At 39.9% G+C, this 18,967-nt stretch overlaps 1 protein-coding gene across 1 annotated transcript in view; it reads right to left on the reverse strand.

Annotated features, from left to right (window-relative positions):
• Positions 1-18,483, reverse strand: part of FER1L6 (fer-1 like family member 6) — a 159,123-nt gene extending 140,640 nt beyond the window's left edge. The window contains exon 1 of the mRNA XM_059165676.1: positions 18,399-18,483. Within this exon, the coding sequence (XP_059021659.1) occupies positions 18,399-18,421 (23 nt within the window). The 5' untranslated portion in view covers positions 18,422-18,483. The remainder of the gene's footprint in view (positions 1-18,398) is intronic.
• Between the last annotated feature and the right edge of the window lie 484 nt (positions 18,484-18,967).

The following is an 18,967-nucleotide window of genomic DNA, read 5'->3' on the forward strand; positions in this document are numbered from 1 at the left end:
GGATCCTGCTCTGACTGCCTTCGTCCTTGTAACCCACAGGGATTTATTTCTCACAACAGGCATATACACAGTGGGGGAATTTCAGTGGAACCAAGAGAGGTCCAAACACAATGCCAGTCTGAGCCACAGTAAACATCCCCCTTCAATCTCACAAAGGAGGAAGTTGCGGGAAAGCGAAGCTGGTTCTTGTAAATGATTTCCTACATGCCTCTTAAGAAGAGCTCAGGCTACAGTAAAACTCGTCCACTAACTGCTCAAAGTCTTGGCAGGGCTTTTGGTACATAAGACCCTGGTTATTCAGGAAAGCAGCTTTCCAGAACCTTCACTCATCTCCAGATTTACAATGGTCGACTGACCTATTATTTTGTCCACAGAATGTAATAAAAGATGTAAAAAGTGCAAGCAGTGTTTCTAGAGCCTGCACGGGACTGACTGCCAGGGCCAGGATTACAGAACCACAGTGGGATGGTGGCTGGGTGTCCCCTCTCCCATAGCAGCCTCATGGAGAAGGTTCAGTCCATGCCTTCTCACAAAGGCATATTTAGACAGGACCTCCACCCAGGGTCACTGGAGACCCCTCTCAAACAACTAGAACTAAGACTGTTCCAAGCAGCATACGTTTATTGAGGTAAATTTCACCGCGTGCCAGACCCTGGCAAAGGGGGTTACAGGCCATTGCCTTCATTCCAAGGCAACCCCTGAAGTGGGCACTAGCATCATCCCTATTTTAAAGATAAGAGAATTGGGGTGCCTGAGTGGCTCAGTTGGTTAAGCGTCCAACTCATGATTTTGGCTCAGGTCATGATCTCAGGGTTGTGAGATCGAATATGGCATTGGGTCCATGCCAGGTGTGGAGACCACTTAAGATTCTCTCCCTCGCCCTCTGCCCCTCCCCAACCTCTCTTAAAAAAAAAAAAAAAGGATAAGAAAATTGAGGAGGCTTAGTTGGGACTGTACATGGCAGAAGGGACATTCCAACCTAGTCAGTTGCTCTCGAGATTAGTCACTGTGCTGTCCCTCCCATATCATAAGTGCCCACTTATGCTCTGCTTCTCCTCTTTATCTCTAAGGCCCAGGTCAAATGAATGGCTCCTTCCCCTGCCCTCCAGAGGCCTTTGTTTATATATGTTAATCTCTTAGGTACTGTTAATTGATTTATTCATATAACACAAATTTATTAAGTAACTTTATAGATACCAAGGACACATGAGCCAAAAATAAATAAAACCAGGAAGGGATGGAGGTGTGGTCATAAAATCATAAAAGGGCAACACATGGGATCTTTGTGTTCTTTATGTATCTTGACTGTGGTGTTGGGTTCACAAACCAGCACTGGTGATAAGACTTGATAGAACTAAATATACACACATACATATTCACATACACACACATACAATGAGTACAAATAAAATTCAGGAAATCTGAAAAAGATCAGTATATTGTATCCATGTCCATAGTCTGGTTGTGATATTGGACTACAGTTTTACAAAATGCTACCATTGGGGGAAACTGGGTAAAAGGTACAGGAGATCTCTGTATTATCTCTTACAACTGTGTATTCTCTACATTTCTCCATAATCTATAATTATCTCATAAAATACTCAATTAAAAAAAGAAAGAAACTCATGCTATCTAGTAGGATAAATGCAATAGAAGAGGCACAGGTCTAATGGCAGGGATGACTCAGCTGTGTACATACTTATCTTACCCACTAGACAGCGGTATCAGGTAGGGGTGGGAACCATGTCTTTTATAAATAACACAGCCCATAGGGGAAAAAATAGCCAAGTAAGTAGAGCTCCCTTTCTCATACCCTCTGATCCCCAGTTCTCACACTTGACTATATTCTATGGTACCTGATCCCCATCTCAAGATGGTACCTAACTCTAATCTCAAGATGTCCAATGTCCTACTGATATTTTCCCTTCCCTGCACATCAACCAACAAGGGAAGCTCTCAATACCATGTTCCCAATTCACATATAAATGATAGAGGTAGCCTGGGGCAGTGGAAACAAGGGACAGTAAAGGGACTCCAAGCCCTAGAAAGTGGAAATCCAATTCTTTATTTACCAATTTAAGCCCTCCTTGACTAAGACTTCCTTTCTAGAAATGGGAAGAAGTAGAGAAGTAGTCATATTTTGACACCTGTCTCTCAGAGTTGATATGAGCTCTGGCAGGTAGGAAGTGCCTGGCACCCTGGAAAATATACATGATCTGGAACCAGAAGAAGTGAGTTCAATTCTTAGTTCCACTACTTGCTACGTGTGTTTGTGGATAAATCACTTAAGCTCTCCTGTATCCAGTGTCTTCAATTACAAATAGTGATAGAACTTGTTATCCTTCCTCATGTCTCTCTGAGAGCACTTGAAATCCCCAGAGCACCAAAAAAAGATATGCTCAGCCCTGCCCAATTCATCACTATTTCCCCAGTACTTTGCATAGACATGGGGCAGAGTACTTATTAAATACGTACTGAGGGGCACCTAGTAGGCTCAGTCGTTAAGCATTTGCCTTCAGCTCAGGTCATGATACTGGGGTCCTGGGATTGAGCCCTGCATGGGGCTCCCTGCTTGGTGGGAAGCCTATTTCTCCCTCTCTCACTCCCTCTGCTTGTGTTCCCTCTCTCGCTGTGTCTCTGTCAAATAAATAAATAAAATATTTAAATATGTATATATCTACATATATGTTGAATAAGTGAATGGAAGAATTAAATCATGGGCCTCTAGTGAAATGTCTTATTGGTTCCAACCAGCTCTTAGTGCTTCTCAAGCCAAGACCCTGGGACCTTCTAGAAGATCTCATTCCAGGATCTCCTCATGGCCCATCTTTTAACTCCCTTTCTTAAGGCCACAGGTAAATTCTAAACTCAGCCAGTCATTGCACTGGCATTGAGTCATCCTCCATTTCCCTCAGAAACACCCTGCCTGCATATGCATCACTCTCTCCGCCTTGCTGTCCTCAACAGTGAGTCAGTTCAAATGAATGATGACTATGGTAAGCAGGACCCAGCCAATGAGTCTTATTCAACAGCTGAAAGGAGATACACATAAAAGAATACCATTTCCCTGTCATTATCCTCATATCCCAGATGTATTAATTACATTCTTAGTTGTAAATTACAGAACCACCCCCACTAGATTAAATAGAAAAGGAACAACAGTTTCCAGATTTTCAGGGGCACCCAGAGAACCAGACTGGAAGACAAGAAAGCAGGAAGCAATGCCTATCTCACCCCACAGACAGCCCCTAGGAGACCCCAGTTCTAGACACAGAAGCTTCAGCTTATCCAACACACTGGAAACAAGAGGATGCTGCCAGAGATCCTCTAGCACTGCCCTCCTGAGAAAGTAGTTCTATTTGCCCTTTTCCTCACCAAAATTTTCTACACTGCACCTGCTTATTTGTATCACGGACTTTCAATTCAGAACCTCAAATGCAAGCAATCTGACTGGTGCAGCCTGGTCATATGCTTGCATCCTTGCCGCAAGAAAAGCTGGGAAGGCAAGTTTACAGTTTTTACTTGGAAAGAATTTACAGACGGAAAAGGAAGTGGAAAGATGCAGAGCAGTCAAAAAGAAAAACAAAGTTTCGTTCTACCAGCACTAAAAAAACTTGCATGAATCTCTACCTGGCTACTGTGATATTAGTTCATCCAAGAACATTTTTGCTCCAAAAAATTAAACATCTTGGAATATTCATGCTTTTGTATATAAAAGTAAGCATTTATCAAGAATCTGTTGAGAAACTATGATGAGAAAACTGTTTTCCAAATTTCATTAAGAGGTAATTTACAAATTAACAAAATCCTTGATTCCTATTCAAGCGTTAATGGAGGAATCAATACTACTGTCTAACCCCTACCATCATTTGTAGCAATTATATAAATAAAACCATTCATTATTCATGATACACACATTGCCTCTATTTCCAGGAAAAAAAAAAGAGTAAAAAGAAATTATCAGACAAAAACTTTGGGTAGAAACAAAGTGATGTACAGAGGTATAAGAGAGCAGTTAGTAAAGCTTCATAAAGAACAAATCCTGTCAAACGAATCTAATTCAGTTCTCTTACCAAGACAAATGTGGAACATCTAGAAGAAGCAATAAAAGTCATCTATTTTTATTTTGTCATGGCTTGGGATTCTGCCTTGAATAATGTGGGCATCAGTAAAGTAATACACTATCAGTCAGCCCACCCAGCTCTTAACCAGAAATACAATTTTTTTTTAATTTTTTATTTTTTATAAACATATATTTTTTATAAACATATATTTTTATCCCCAGGTCTGTGAATCACCAGGTTTACACACTTCACAGCACTCACCAAATCACATACCCTCCCCAATGTCCATAATCCCACAATTTTTGAGAAAAGCATTGAAGTAAGATTTCTACTAAGACAAATGGTGCTTTCACAAAAGCCACTGTAAAGATTTTTTTATTAAAATACAGATTATCTTTTACAATCAAAGCCAAAAATCCAGTTTAAGAAATAAAACTTTGGTTGCCCTTTGGATATTTAAACAAAGAAGGGTTATTTCTACCCATGAGGCCTTGTCACTGAAAGGTCACTTGATTTCCCCAAACGATTAGAACAGTTCTGACTGTCGCTGACATAGTAGAAAGAACACTTTTCATTCAGCCTCATACCTCACCTGACAAATAGATTCACTATTAGAGCTGATTTGTCCAATCATTCAGCCAAGCCACTGTGCTCCAAAATGAGATTTGTTGTTGATGCTTCTTGACCTGACTCACCTCCATGATATAAAACTAGGTCCCCCAGACACTCATCTTTTTCACTGCCTGCCATTTGCTGATTATCTAGGATCACAGGCAAATTGTAAAACTTCTCTATGTTCCAGATTTCTTACCAGTCAAAAGGGGAAAATATGGTATCTACCTCATAAAACCCATGAATATTAAAGAAATTAAGACATATAAAGTGCTCAGAATAGTGTCTGGCACACAGTATCTGTTCAACAAATGTTGGGATCCCAGTGTGGGGGGATTTATCCCCATAAATTCAAAATATTTCTGATTTTAGGAGAGGAAGTATTAAACAATTTCTCATTAGAGTTTAGGCCAGCATTCATTGCAAAACTTGTGACCATTCATATTAACTGGGTAAAGACAATAAGCACCCTCACGTCAGGTTCTACAACGAAGATTCTGAGCCAAAACTAGAGAAAACTGCCAGATTTTAGAGCTGTACAGATTTAGGAATTGTGAATATGGGATTGTGAGCCAGATAGTGATTATTTACAGCTTATATTCTGTATAATTTACCTTATTCCATTTCTGTTCTGCAGCCTAGAGTCTTCTAGATCTCTTGGGTTTCTGATCCAACCCCATATTGCCTTTTTACAGCCTTGACCTAATAGTTGGCAAGACTTCCCTCCCCAACCATAACCTGAACTTACATCCCACCAGTCTAGCCCTTCTTGTGATGACCTCCCAGAGCTGGCCCCAGCTCAACATTCCTGCAGCGTACACTCTGGTCACCATGCACAGAATACGGCAAAATGAATGGGCTGACAATTTCCAAGACATATGGACACGGCTTCTGTCCCCAAACCCAGAAGAAAATAGGTCATCCAGATTACTAAACATAGTACTAACCTACCTTCAGGGGGAAGTCATGCAAAGAACATTTAATGAAGTCACAAGGCAAATTCTAACTTGCAGAAATATATGACTGGCATCCCAAGTCTGAGAACATTCCCAAAGCCTCCACCAGTTGTCACCCTACCACACTAGCAAACTCTAACACTTAGCTGTTGAAGTCCTAACCTGGGTGTTGATTTATACCATATTGTGTTATAACTGCTGACTGCCAGAACTATGTGGCAATAATAAGAAGTCGGTGGGAACTTGAATACCTTTTCTGCCCCACCCCCCATGAGAGCTGGCCTGAGCAAGCTTCATCATGGATATGTGACCTATGTAGTTGCACTGGGAGTCATACTCTTAGACAAGCCCCACACTGACTTCATTGCTCTGGTTTTGCCATCTTGAAATTATTAATCATTTTTGAGCAAGGGATCCTATATTTTCTCTTGGAATAGACCCCACAAATAATGTACCTGGTCCTGGAGCTTATGTTTCTAAGGACAACAGTCTATCATTTTCAGAGAGGGCATTCCAGCGTGTTGGAAAACCAGACAACCCTATAGGTCAATGTTTTCCAAGGAAGAGGAGATACATCCTTCACAATGTAGAAAAGCAATATTAAAATTTCAATTTACATATATTTTCTCTCACCATTGTTCAGCTTTATTTTTGAATACTATCTCTGCTATCCTTTACTCCTTCTATTTCATAGTAATAGAATCAATTTTTAGCTAGGCTTATAGACACAAAAGTTGCAAGATTACATTTCCCAGCATCCCTTGAAGTCTGGTGCCTTGAAGCTAAATGTGGCTATGTTATACCTTAGCTAGAAAGATGGTCATGAATGTGATGTTGTAACCAAGCTCCATCCTTAAACACAAGGGCCATGCTGCGCCATCTTTTCCCCCATTCTGCCACTTGGAACATGGATAATTCAGCAGACCCTGAAGTAAGTATAACACTTTCAGAATGTAAGAGCTACAAGGAAGACAAATGCAGGGTCTTTGGGCACACTCATGGAGCAGAGCTATCTCAGCCCTGGACTGCCTCCTTCCTGACTATTCTGTGAAACAGAAGCCCATTTCTATCTGTACAAGCCACCGTTCTTAGTCCATTACACACAGACAAGCCAATATCCTAACTAATATATTAATACCTTAAAAGAAGAATATAATTTCTTAGTAACAAATAACAGTAATGGAGCATATATCTAAAACAGCCTAAAGATTTCACTTCTAGAGAATTGCACTTTAGACATCCCACTGAATTTTAGATCAAAGTCAAAAGTTTATCTTATATAAACAAATAGGCATACAAAAAAAAAAAAAAAAAACAAAGAAACAACCTAAAAAGCACCACATTACACAGTCCTTTCAGTTTTGACAGTAGCTGTGAGAGAACAGTTAGAAGAATGGGACACAGAACTGAGAGGAAAGAACAGGTGCCTGCATTATCTAATTGCCTTTCTTGTCCAGTGTTCCTCATCAAAACCATGAGACACAGAAAATGATTTGTATGACTTTCTCAATTCTCCCAGGGATGGCATAGAACTAGTACCATTTTGGTTGCATAACAGAAAAAATACTTTATACATGATGGCTGTCTCTGAGCACCAGGTCTTCATCCTTTCATGGTAGCCTGGTTGAGGGTCTTGATTAGTTGAACATTCTATTTAGCTGAATGTTTTCACTTTCTGAATCTCAAATTTAAGTTTCCTCATGTGTAAAATAGGGATGATAATAGTTCATACCTTATGAAATGGATGGGTAGTGCTCAGCATAGGACCTGGCATGGGTTAAGTGTTCCACAAGGGTTATCACTGCTCATCATCTTCATCATCATCATCACCACCATCACTATCACCACCATCATCATTACATCATCATCACCACCACCATCATCACCATCATTATCATCACCACCATCATCATTATTATGCCTAGAGATCTGATTTTTAAAAGAACATAAAATAATAGATTAGGCTTCTCCTAATCACAACTTATCCTTTTCTGCCCTTAGAAGTATTTTCAGAATTTTGCCAGACCTTAGGGAAGTCTGGTATTAAGCTGAAACATAGGAAGTTGCCTGTATTGAATTATATTTGACTGATTGAAATGGCAACTGCTCAGCTACTCTTGAAGCAGAGCCAGTTTCTACAATTGACAGTTACCATATTCTGCCTGGACATTTTTATTTTACATAAAGAATAGATGGAAAACAAATCCTCTCTGCAAGGAAGCCCAGCCTGACCCAGTAAAAGCAGGAAGGAACTCCAGGGGATAAGACAAGGTAGATGGTGCATGGTGTGGGAAATAACCTCTAAGGACCAACCTCCTTTTCCATGCTTTGCATTCCTACCAGGCTGGACCACTGTGCCCTATACCCTCTCCCAGCCCCCAGCCTCTGTATAGCTGAGCCTTTCAGGGCCACTCTCTAGTTGCCTGAGGAGTCCCTGCTCATCTTTCAACCACCAGCTCTAGTAAGAAGGGTTCTCTCCACCTGCACACCCCCTCAGTACACTCAGGGTCCTTGTGCCACCTCTTGAGCAATATTCCATGGGAGCCCATCCACTCTGAATTGCCACTCCTATTGGTCACCATGTGTCTCCCCCTGAATGAGAGCCCCTCATAGAGATAAGCCTGAGCTTTATCCCATGTCTGGCACTGAAGGGGCACTTGTGAAATATCTGTTGAACTGAAAAGAAGCTAGTCCCCCACTCTGCTTTTAGGAAGGGCTCTCTCTAAGAGATACACTCATCATTGAGGGTGCAGGCACTCCAAAGTATGGTCACTTCACTTTCTCAGAAACTGCTTCCAAAAATCAGTAATCCCTTCACTCAACAGCGTTCATTCTTCAGCTCTCTTCTAAATACTTTCTGCTCTGTTCCCAGATTATGCGTGAGTTTTAAATGCCTCCACTTGAGCTGAACCTCCAGCTTCCACAATGTAAACTCCTCTTGGTCCTTAATAGCCCCTGACACAAATATGAATTGAAACTTAGAGAGTTTTGGCCTCAGCCTTCTCATTTCTGGGAATTCATCCTAAAGTGGGATTGCAAAAGTTTGCAAATGGGCAAAGTTGAATATAAAAGGATGTTTGTTACAGAATTATTACATTAGTCAAAAATGGAAAATAACTCGACCAATGAGAGCAGTAAGACAGTGGAGGAGCAAGAGATCGAGATATCATTGGTCCCAGGAGTTCAGCTAGATGGTTATCAAACCATTCTGAACACCTACAAACTCAACAGGAGATAAAAGAAAGGAGGAGCAGCAATTCTAGGAAGAGAAAATCTACCACTTCCTAGAAGGTACATGTGTGGAGAAGTGAATCCAAAGCAATGGGAAGATAGATATGGCGGGGGTCTGGCTCCCAGCAAGCAGTAGATCAGCAAAGCACAAAATCAGAACCTTTAGAAGTCTGCTCCACTGAGGGACATAACTCCAGAGACTAAATGGGGAGTAGAGTCCTCGCAGGGACAGTGTGGTCTCAAGACCTGCAGGGTCACAGAAAGACCAGGGATGCCTGAGTGTGGCAGAGCTCCCAGGTATTGGAGTGGGGAAGCCAGCTTCAGAGATGGAGCTGAGAAGTGCACTCTCAGCTCAGGGTTACCTTAAACCATGATTTGAAGCACAGTCAGGCCACTGTTCTTCAAGCAGGGACCCCACAAGCAGCATATCCAGAAGACTCACCTTCCACCTCAGGGAGGAGTGGCATGTGAGCATGGCAGGAATCTACTGGGTCTGGAGACTGCAAACAGGGTTGAGCGTCAGAGATAGAAATGCTCAGTCACAGGCTGGTGAGCTTGGAGCACGGCCAGAGACCAGGGAGATGGAAGGGATTGACTGCTTTTCTCTGAGGGTGCACTGAGGAGTGGGGCTCTGAGCTCTCAGTTCCTTTAAGGCTGGAGATTAGGAGGCCACCAACTTCATTCCCATCCTCTAAAGCTCTACAGAAAACTTTCAGGGAACAAAAGTTCCTGAGACCAAAATTTAGCAGATTACTTAGCCAGGCCCCTGTTAAAGGTGGTGAATTCTGCCTCAGGTGAAGACATTCGAGAATCAGGGCAACAGGCCCCTCCCCCAGAAGATGAGAAAGAATATCCTGCCAAGACCAAGTTCACCAAGCAACAACAACTGCGGAACTCCAGAGCTAGGGGAAAGCAACACATAGAATTTGTGGGTTTTTTTCCCATGATCCTTTAGTCTTTCAAAGTTAAGTTTTTTAATTTTTTTCTATTTTTTTAATTTTCCTCTTTCCTATTTTAACTTTTTTAAACTATTTTATCTTATCAACATCTTTTTTAAAAACTTTTAAAATTTTAATTGTTATAGTCATATTTTATCCCTTCATTGTATTTCTTGTATACATATAGGGCTTTTTTTTTTCTTTAAAATTTTGGGATACAATTTTGTCTAATACACAAAAATATACCCTAAATCTGGCACATAGCTTTGTTCTAGTTCTCCAGCCTGATCACATTCTCTCCTCTTTTTGTTTCCTTTTTCAACCAACTTCATATCCTATCAATTCCTCTTTTAGAATTTTTTAAATTTTCATCTTTTAGTCATATTCCATCCCTTCATCATGTTTGCCCTTATTTTTGTGTATATATATAAGTTTTTCTTTCTTTAAAATTTTGGGAGGTAGTTTCTTCTAACAGACCAAAATCAAGTGTGTGGCTCTGTTCTATTCACCAGTCTTTTTTTTTCTTTTTTCCCCCTTTTCTCCTCCCCACCCCCCGGTTTTGGGTCTCTTCTGATTTGGTTAGTGTGTATTTTTCTGGGGTTGTTTCTACCCTTTTAGCATTTTGTACTCTCATTTATCTATTCTTATCTGGATAAAATGATGAAGCAGAAAAATGTACCCTCCCCCCCCAAAAAAAAGAACAAGAGGCAGTACCAATGGCTAGGGACCCAATCAATATTGACATTAATAATACATCAGAACTAGAGTTCAGAATGATGATTATCAAGGTGCTAGCTGGCTCAAAAAAAGCATGGAAGGTATTAGAGAATCCTTTTCTGGAGAAATAGAAGAACTAAAATCTAACCATGTTGAACTATAAATGAGGTGCAATCAAAAGTACCAGGTGGTGGGTATTATAGAGGGCACAGATTGCATGGAGCACTGGGTGTGGTGAAAAATAATGAATACTGTTATGCAGAAAATAAATAAAAATTTTTAAAAATGGATGCTCTTACTGCTAGCGTAAATGAGGCAAAGACAGAATTAGAGATATAGAAGACCAAATGATAGAGAATAAAGAAACTGAGCAAAAGAGAGACAAACAACTACTAGGCCATGAGGGGAGAATATGAGAGATAAGTGATACCATAAGACAAAACAATTAACATAAGACAAAACAATATTAGAATAATTGGACTTCCAGAAGAAGAAGAAAAAGAGAGGGGGGCAGAAGGTATATTGGAGAAAATTATAGCAGAGAATTTCCCTAATTTGGTGAAAGAAACAAGGATCAAAATCCAGGAGGCACAGTGAATCCCCCTCAAAAGCAATAAAAATAGGTCCACACCTCGTCATCTAATAGTAAAACTTACAACTCTCTGTGACAAAGAGAAAATCCCAAAAGCAGCTCAGGAAAAGAGGTCTATAACATACAATGGTAAACATATTTGATTGGCAGCAGACCTATCCACAGAGACCTGGCAGGCCAGAAAAGACTGGCATGATATATTCAGAGCACTAAATGAGAAAAATATGCAGCCAAGAATACTATATCCAGCTAGGCTGTCATTGAAAATAGAAGGAGAGATAAAAGTCTTCCAGGAAAAACAAAAATTAAAAGAATTTGCAAACACCAAACCAGCCCTCCAGGGAATATTGAAAGGGAGAACATAAAAGTAACAGACCAGAAAGGAACAGAGACAATATACAGTAACAGTCACCTTACAGGCAAGACAATGGCACTAAATTCATATCTTTCAATAGTTGCCCTGAATGTAAATGGGAAAATGCCCCAACCAAAAGACACAGGGTATCAGAATGGATTAAAAAAAATAAGACTCATCAATATACTGCCTACAAGAAATTCATGTTAGACCCAAAGACACCTCCAGATTTAAATTGAGGGGATGGAAAACAAGTTACCATGCTAATGGACATTAAAAAAAGAAAAAAGCTGGGGTGGCAATCCTTATGTCAGATACATTAGATTTTAGGCCAAAAACTATAATAAGAGATGAGGACGGACATTATATCACTCTTAAAAGGTCTGTCCAACAAGAACTAACAATTTAAAATATGTATGTTCTTAAGGTGGGAGCAGCCAATTCTATAAAACGATTAATAACATAACCAATGAAACACATTGACAATAATACAATAATAGTAGGGGACTTTAACGGTCCCCTTACTGAAATGAACAGATCATCTCAGCAAAAGATCAACAAGGAAATAAAGGCTTTAAATGACCACTGGACCGGATGGACATCACAGATATATTTGAACATTCTATCCCCAAAAAACAGAATATATATTCTCCTCTAGTGCACATGGAACATTCTCCAGAATAGATCACATCCTGGGTCACAAAGCAGGTCTCAACTGGTACCAAAAGATTAGGATCATTCCCTGCATATTTTCAGACCACAATATTCTGAAACTAGAACTCAATCACAAGAGGAAAGTTAGAAAGAACTCAAATACATGGAGGCTAAAGAGTATCCTATTAAAGAATGAATAGGTCAAGTAGGAAACTAAAGAACTAAAAAAATTCATGAAAATGAAAACACAACTGTTCAAAATCTTTGGGACACAGCAAAGGCAGTCCTGAGAGGAAGGTATATAGTAATAAAAGCCTTTCTCAAGAAACAAGAAAGGTGTCAAGTATACAACCTAACACTACGCCCAAAGGAGCTGGAGAAAGAACAGCAAGGAAAGCCTAAACCCAGCAGGAGAAGAGAAATGATAAAGATCAGAGCAGAAATCAAAGAAATAGAAACCAATAGAACAGTAGAACACATCAATGAAACTAGGAGCTGGTTCTTCAAAATAATTAATAAGATTGATAAATCCCTGGCCAGACTTATCAAAAAGAAAAGAGAAAGGACCCAAATTAATAAAATCATGAATGAAAGAGGAGAGATCACTAACAACACCAAGGAAATACAAACAATTATAAGAACACATTATGAGCAGTGCGCCTGGGAGGCTCAGTGGGTGAGCCTCTGCCTTTGGTTCAGGTCGTGATCTCAGGGTCCTGGGATTGAGCCCCACATTGGGCTCTCTCCTCAGCGGGGAGCCTGCTTCCCCCCTCTCTCCCTACTTGTGATCTCTCTCTGTCAAATAAATAAATAAAAATCTTAAAAGAAGAAGAAGAAGAGCACATTATGAGCAACCATACACTAGCAAATTTGACAATCTGAAAGAAATGGATGCATCCTAGGGATATATGAACAACCAAAACTGAACTAGGAAGAAATAGAAAACCTTAACAGACCTATAACCAGAAAGGAAATTGAAGCAGTCATCAAAAATATTCCAACAAACAAGAGCCCAGGGCCAGATGGCTTCCCAGGGGAATTCTACTAAACATTTAGAGAAGAACTAATATCAGTTCTCCTGAAACTCTTCCAAAAAATAGAAATGGAAGGAAAACTCCTAAACTCATTTTATGAGGCCAGCATTACCTTGATCCCCAAACCAGAAAAAGACCCCATCAAAAAGGAGAATTACAGACCAATATCCTTGATGAACATGGATGCGAAAATTCTCACCAAAGTACTAGCCAATAGGATCCAACAGTACATTAAAAGGATTATTCACCATGACCAACCTGGGCTGCAAGGTTGGTTCAACATTTTCAAATCAATGTGATACAATACATTAATAAAAGAAAGAACAAGAACCATATGATACTCTCCATAGATGCTGAAAAAACATTTGACAAAGTACAGCATCCTATCTTGATCAAAACTCTTCACAGTGTAGGGATAGAGGGCACATACCTCAATGTCATCAAAGCCATCTATGAAAAACCCACAGTGAATATCATCCTTAATGGGGAAAAACTGACAGCTTTTCCCCTAAGATCAGGAACATGGCAGGGCTGTCCACTATCACCACTCCTAGTCAACATAGTACTAGAAGTCCTAGCCTCAGCAATCAGACAACAAAAAGAAATAAAAGGCATCCAAATCAGTAAAGAAGTCAAACTCTCACTCTCTGCTGATGATGCAATACTTTATGTGGAAAACCCAGAAGACTCCTCTCCAAAACTGCTAGAACTCAGACAGGAATACAATAAAGTGTCAGGATATAAAATAAATGCACAGAAATGAGTTGCACTTCTATACGCCAAAAGCAAGACAGAAGAAAGAGAAATTAAGGAGTTTATCCTATTTACAATTGCACCCAAAACCATAAGATAACGAGGAATAAACCTAGCCAAAGTAGCAAGATATCTGTACTCAGACAACTATAAAGTACTCAGGAAAGAAATTAAGGAAGACATAAAGAAATGGAAAAATGTTCCATGCTCATGGAAAGGAAGAATATTGTGAAAATGTCTATGCTACCTAAAGCAACCTACACATTTAATGCAATCCTTATCAAAATACCATCCTTTTTTTTTTTCAAAGAAATGAAACAAATAATCCTAAAAGCTATATGGAACCAGAAAAGATCCTGAATAACCAGAGGAATGTTGAAAAAGAAAATCAAAGTTGGTGGCATCACAATTCCAGACTTCAAGCTCTATTGCAAAGCTGTAATCATCAAGATAGTATGGTACTGATACAAAAACAGACACATAGATCAATGGAACAGAATAGAGAGCCCAGAACTGGACCCTCAACTCTATGGTCAACTAATCTTTAACAAAGCAGGAAAGAACGTCCAGTGGAAAAAAGACTGTCTCTTCAACAATTGGTGTTGGGAAAATTGGACAGCCACATGCAGAAGAACGAAACTGAACCATTTCCTTACACCACACAGAAAAATGGACTCAAAATGAATGAAAGACCTCAGTCTGAAACAGGAATCCATCAAAATTCTTGAGGAGAACATAGGCAGCAATCTCTTCAACCTCAGCTGCAGCAACTTCTTCCTAGAAACATAGTCAAAGGCAAGGAAGCAAGGGCAAAAATGAACTATTGGGATTTCATCAAGATCAAAAGCTTTTGCACAACAAAGGAAATAGTCAACAATACCAAAAGACAACTGACAGAATGGGAGAAGATATTTGCAAATGATGTATCAGATAAAGGGCTAGTATCCAAAATCTGTAAAAACTTACCAAACTCAACACCCAAAGAATAAATAATTCAATCAAGAAATGGGCAGAAGACATGAACAGACATTTTGGCAAAGATTTCCAAATGTCCAACAGAGACATGAAAAAGTGCTCAACATCACTCAGCATCATGGAAATACAAATCAAAACCACAATGAGATACCACCTCACAGCAGTCAGAATCGCTAAAATTAACAAGTTAGGAAATGACAGATTTTGGCAAGGATACAGAGAAAGGGAAACCCTCCTACACTGTTAGTGGGAACACAAGCTGGTGTAGCCACTCTGGAAAACAGTATGGAGGTTCCTCAAAAAGTTGAAAATAGAACTACCCTATGACCCAGCAATCTCACTATTGGGTATTTACCCTAAAGCTACAAATGTAGTGATTCAAAGGGGCACGTGCACCCAAATGTTCATAGCAGCAATGTCTATAATAGCCAAACTATGGAAAGAACCTAGATGTCCATCAACAGATGAATGGATAAAGAACATATGGTATACATACACAGTGGAATACTATGCAGCCATGAAAAGAAACAAAATCTTGCCATTTGTGATGACATGGATAGAACGAGAGGGTATCATGTTAAGTGAAATAAGTCAATCAGAAAAAGACAATTATCATACGATCTCTCTGAGATGAAGAATTTGAGAGGCAGGGTGCAGTAAGGAGGGAAAAAAGTGAAAGAAGATGGGATCAGGAGAGAGACAAACTATAAGAGACTCTTAATCTCAAGAAAAAAAAATGAGGGTTGCTGGGGTTGGGGGATAGAGATAGGGTGGCAGGGTTATGGACACTGGGGAGGGTATATGCTGTGGTGAGTGCTGTGAAATGTATAAGCCTGATGATTCACAGACCTGTACCCCTGGGGCAAATAATACATTATATGTTAATTTAAAAATGGGAAATAACTCAAAAACCTATCAACTGGGGACAAATTAAATAAATTTTGTACATACAATGGGATCCCATGTACTCATCAACAATGACAGTGCAAGTATGCATTTATTGAAATTGAGAAAGTACCACCAGACAATACCTAAACAGAAACTTTAGTAGTTCAGGGAGAAAATGCAAGAAAAGGATTCAACACACAGGATTCTTGAATGCTGTGATGACATGAACCACAGGGATCACAGCACTTTTTAATGCTAAACACTTCTTTCCAACCACCCACCTGATAAGAGCACTTTCCGTGTATGCTGGTAATGTTCATAGCGAAGTAGGCTGCAGCAGAGCACGTATAATATGATGCAGTTTATGTTGGAAAAAATGCATAAAAATATACCTGAAAGGATTTTTTTAATATTTTATTTATTTCTTTGACAGAGAAAGAGATAACAAGGCAGAGAAAGGGGGAAGGCTCCCCACTGAGCAGGGAGCCCGATGTGGGGCTCAATCCTAGGACCCTGAGATCATGACCCGAGCCGAAGGCAGAGAGGCTTAACCCACTGAGCCACCCAGGTGTCCTGAAGGGATCTTTTAAACAAAAAGATTGTCAGGTGGGATTTGACATTAATTTTATTTATGTTTATATCTTTTTCTATATTGATTTACATTTTTATAAAGGCTGTGTATTATTTTCCATTCACCCCAAACTTTAAAGCTCTTTTTGTTTTGGAAAAAACTAGCATGTGGAACAAGGAGGTTCTCACCCACGTGAGAAGTTCTGCTCTCCGCCTGCTCACAGCAGAGCCCTCACTCCAGGCACTATTTGTAATCCCACTTAAAACCTTCATCCTAATGAATCCAATCTGCATGAATAAACAAAATCAAATGCCATTCCTTTCTTCTGAAAATTATCCTGAGCCTAACTGTGGTTAAGTATCAGGGCAGATGCCTGGAGGGGGGAAAAAAATAATTGCAATGAGGGAGAAAATGCACTAAAGTCTTGGGGGGAAAAAAAGTGCATGAGATACAACACAACACAAAAGACCAGTTCTAGTCATGAATCCAGAATTGTCTGAATACACACATGTTGTTTAAGTACATTTTTGTTCTCAGCACCAGATAAGATTCTGAGAGGCAAGAAGACTGTCCCTGGCTTCAATCTCTTCATAGTTAAGGCAGAAAGAAAAACAACTGTAAGGAAAGTTATACAAAGTGTGAAGTTCAGAGAAGACAGGAGTTCTGTGGAATTCAGAGGAGGGAGAGTTTATTTCCACCAGAGGAAATCCAGGAAGACTTCCTGAGGAAGGTGGCCTTGACCCAGATCCTCTTTAGAATATAGTGGCATTTGTACTTGGGTAGGAAGGGAAATATGCCTCCAGAGAATAACACAGGCCAGTCTTGAAGCAAACATTATTGTCCAAGATATTTGCCAGCAGAATAAGCACAATGGACATTTACTGACTTTGTCATTTCCAAATGCATCATGGTTTCTCATGTCCCAGCTTTTACTCAAGCTCTTCCTTCTGTCTGGAAGATTCTCCCTAACCTTCACTTCTACTTCCACATTCAAGCCCGTTCTTTCCTGTTCGTTCTTCACTTCTCAGCTTAGACATACTTTTTCTAAGAAGCCTTCCTTGATTTCCCCAAATGTGGGTGAAATATCTTTCCCTACATGGGCTCCCACAGCACCCTGAGCAGACCTTTATCCCAATACCTATAACACACAACTCATAATCACCTATGTTGTTATTGATCAATACTTATCTGTAAACACTCTAAGAGAATAATGTGTTTAGATGCATTTTCGTGAGCCCAGTAGCTAGCTAGTAAAGCACTATCCTCATAACAGAAATATTTATCAAATGATTAAAATTTTTAAAGTGATTCAGCAGCAATCCTATACCAGAACCCCAAACTCATCCCCAGTCTGAACTGATGATGTACCCATGTAATTCTACCAAATCACTTTGTAGATGAAAAATACAAATGTGTCTAAACCACTTTTATCCAGCTCCAAACAAAATGAAAAGTCAAGGCCAGCTCTGAACCACATGACTAAACCCCAAGGCCACCATGGTCACAAGGGTAGAGTTTGAGTCCCAGAGGAGATCCCTCAGCAAATCTATGAATGAGGACAGTGGACATCATTCTTGCAAAACAACTGGAAAGACCACGTCTGATACTTACAAACCAAGATAATAGAGTCTGAAGCAGAAGGAAATGGCCAGAGAGAAAAATGAAACCAGATTTCAGTTGGGCTAATCGGTCATCAGTACAATTAAGTAAGGAAAGGCTCTAATTCAGAAAAATGAAAGCTTTATAGTCCAGCTCAACAATTAATTGTCTTAATGTTAACAATAGTTATTTCCAGTTGTATTATAAGGGATTCTTTAAATCTCCATAGCTTCTGTGTTTTCTAAATTTTCTACAATGAATAGTGTATTTTCTCATCAGAAGGGGAACGTGTGTCTCTTAAGCACACCATCTCTCCTGGCCCATAACCTTCACCTACTAAACCCTAAGTCTTAGTTAACTTGAGGACTTTTTAAGGGAGACCCTTGCCCTCAGCCCCCAGCCCTTTAGCTCCAGCCACACCCCAAGAAGCCTTCCTATTAGGAGAAGGAAATATGTTACTTGGTTTTGGATGGTTTCTCCATTCTTCCTCTTCTTATTGGCTCCTCTGGGCTGGAACCCAGCAAAATCCTGGTGGCTGGCTGTATCTAGATCCTGAACACAAGCTTCTGAGTTTCAGAGTAATCTGGTGGTTAAGACTATGTGGGGGTGTGGCTGAATCAACACTCATCAATATGCACGGCTGTTCTCATTCTCAGCATCATGTTACCTATTACAATCAAAGGTACAAAGGCAGACTATCCCAAGAAGGGTGGATCAGTCTGTCGGGTTTCTTAGCCATGCCCCCTCCCACTCCCTTCAGTGACGGGACCAAGGGCTAAATGCCTTCAATATTCAAACTCATGCTCTTCTGAGAATTATATGGTAAGACTATCTCATCTCAAGGAAAACCCATTAATAAAATCATTTAGTTCACTTGGCTGCCTAACAGAACTTTCTCTAATGATGAAGTGTTCCATCATCTATGCTGATCAATATGGTAGCCACTAACCCATGTGACCACTACTAAACATTTGAAATGTGACTAGTACAACTGAATGGATTTTTTTTTTTTAACCACATGTGACTAA

The sequence above is a fragment of the Mustela lutreola genome, chromosome 3 (genome assembly GCF_030435805.1).
Source record: "Mustela lutreola isolate mMusLut2 chromosome 3, mMusLut2.pri, whole genome shotgun sequence".
Lineage (NCBI taxonomy): Eukaryota > Metazoa > Chordata > Mammalia > Carnivora > Mustelidae > Mustela > Mustela lutreola.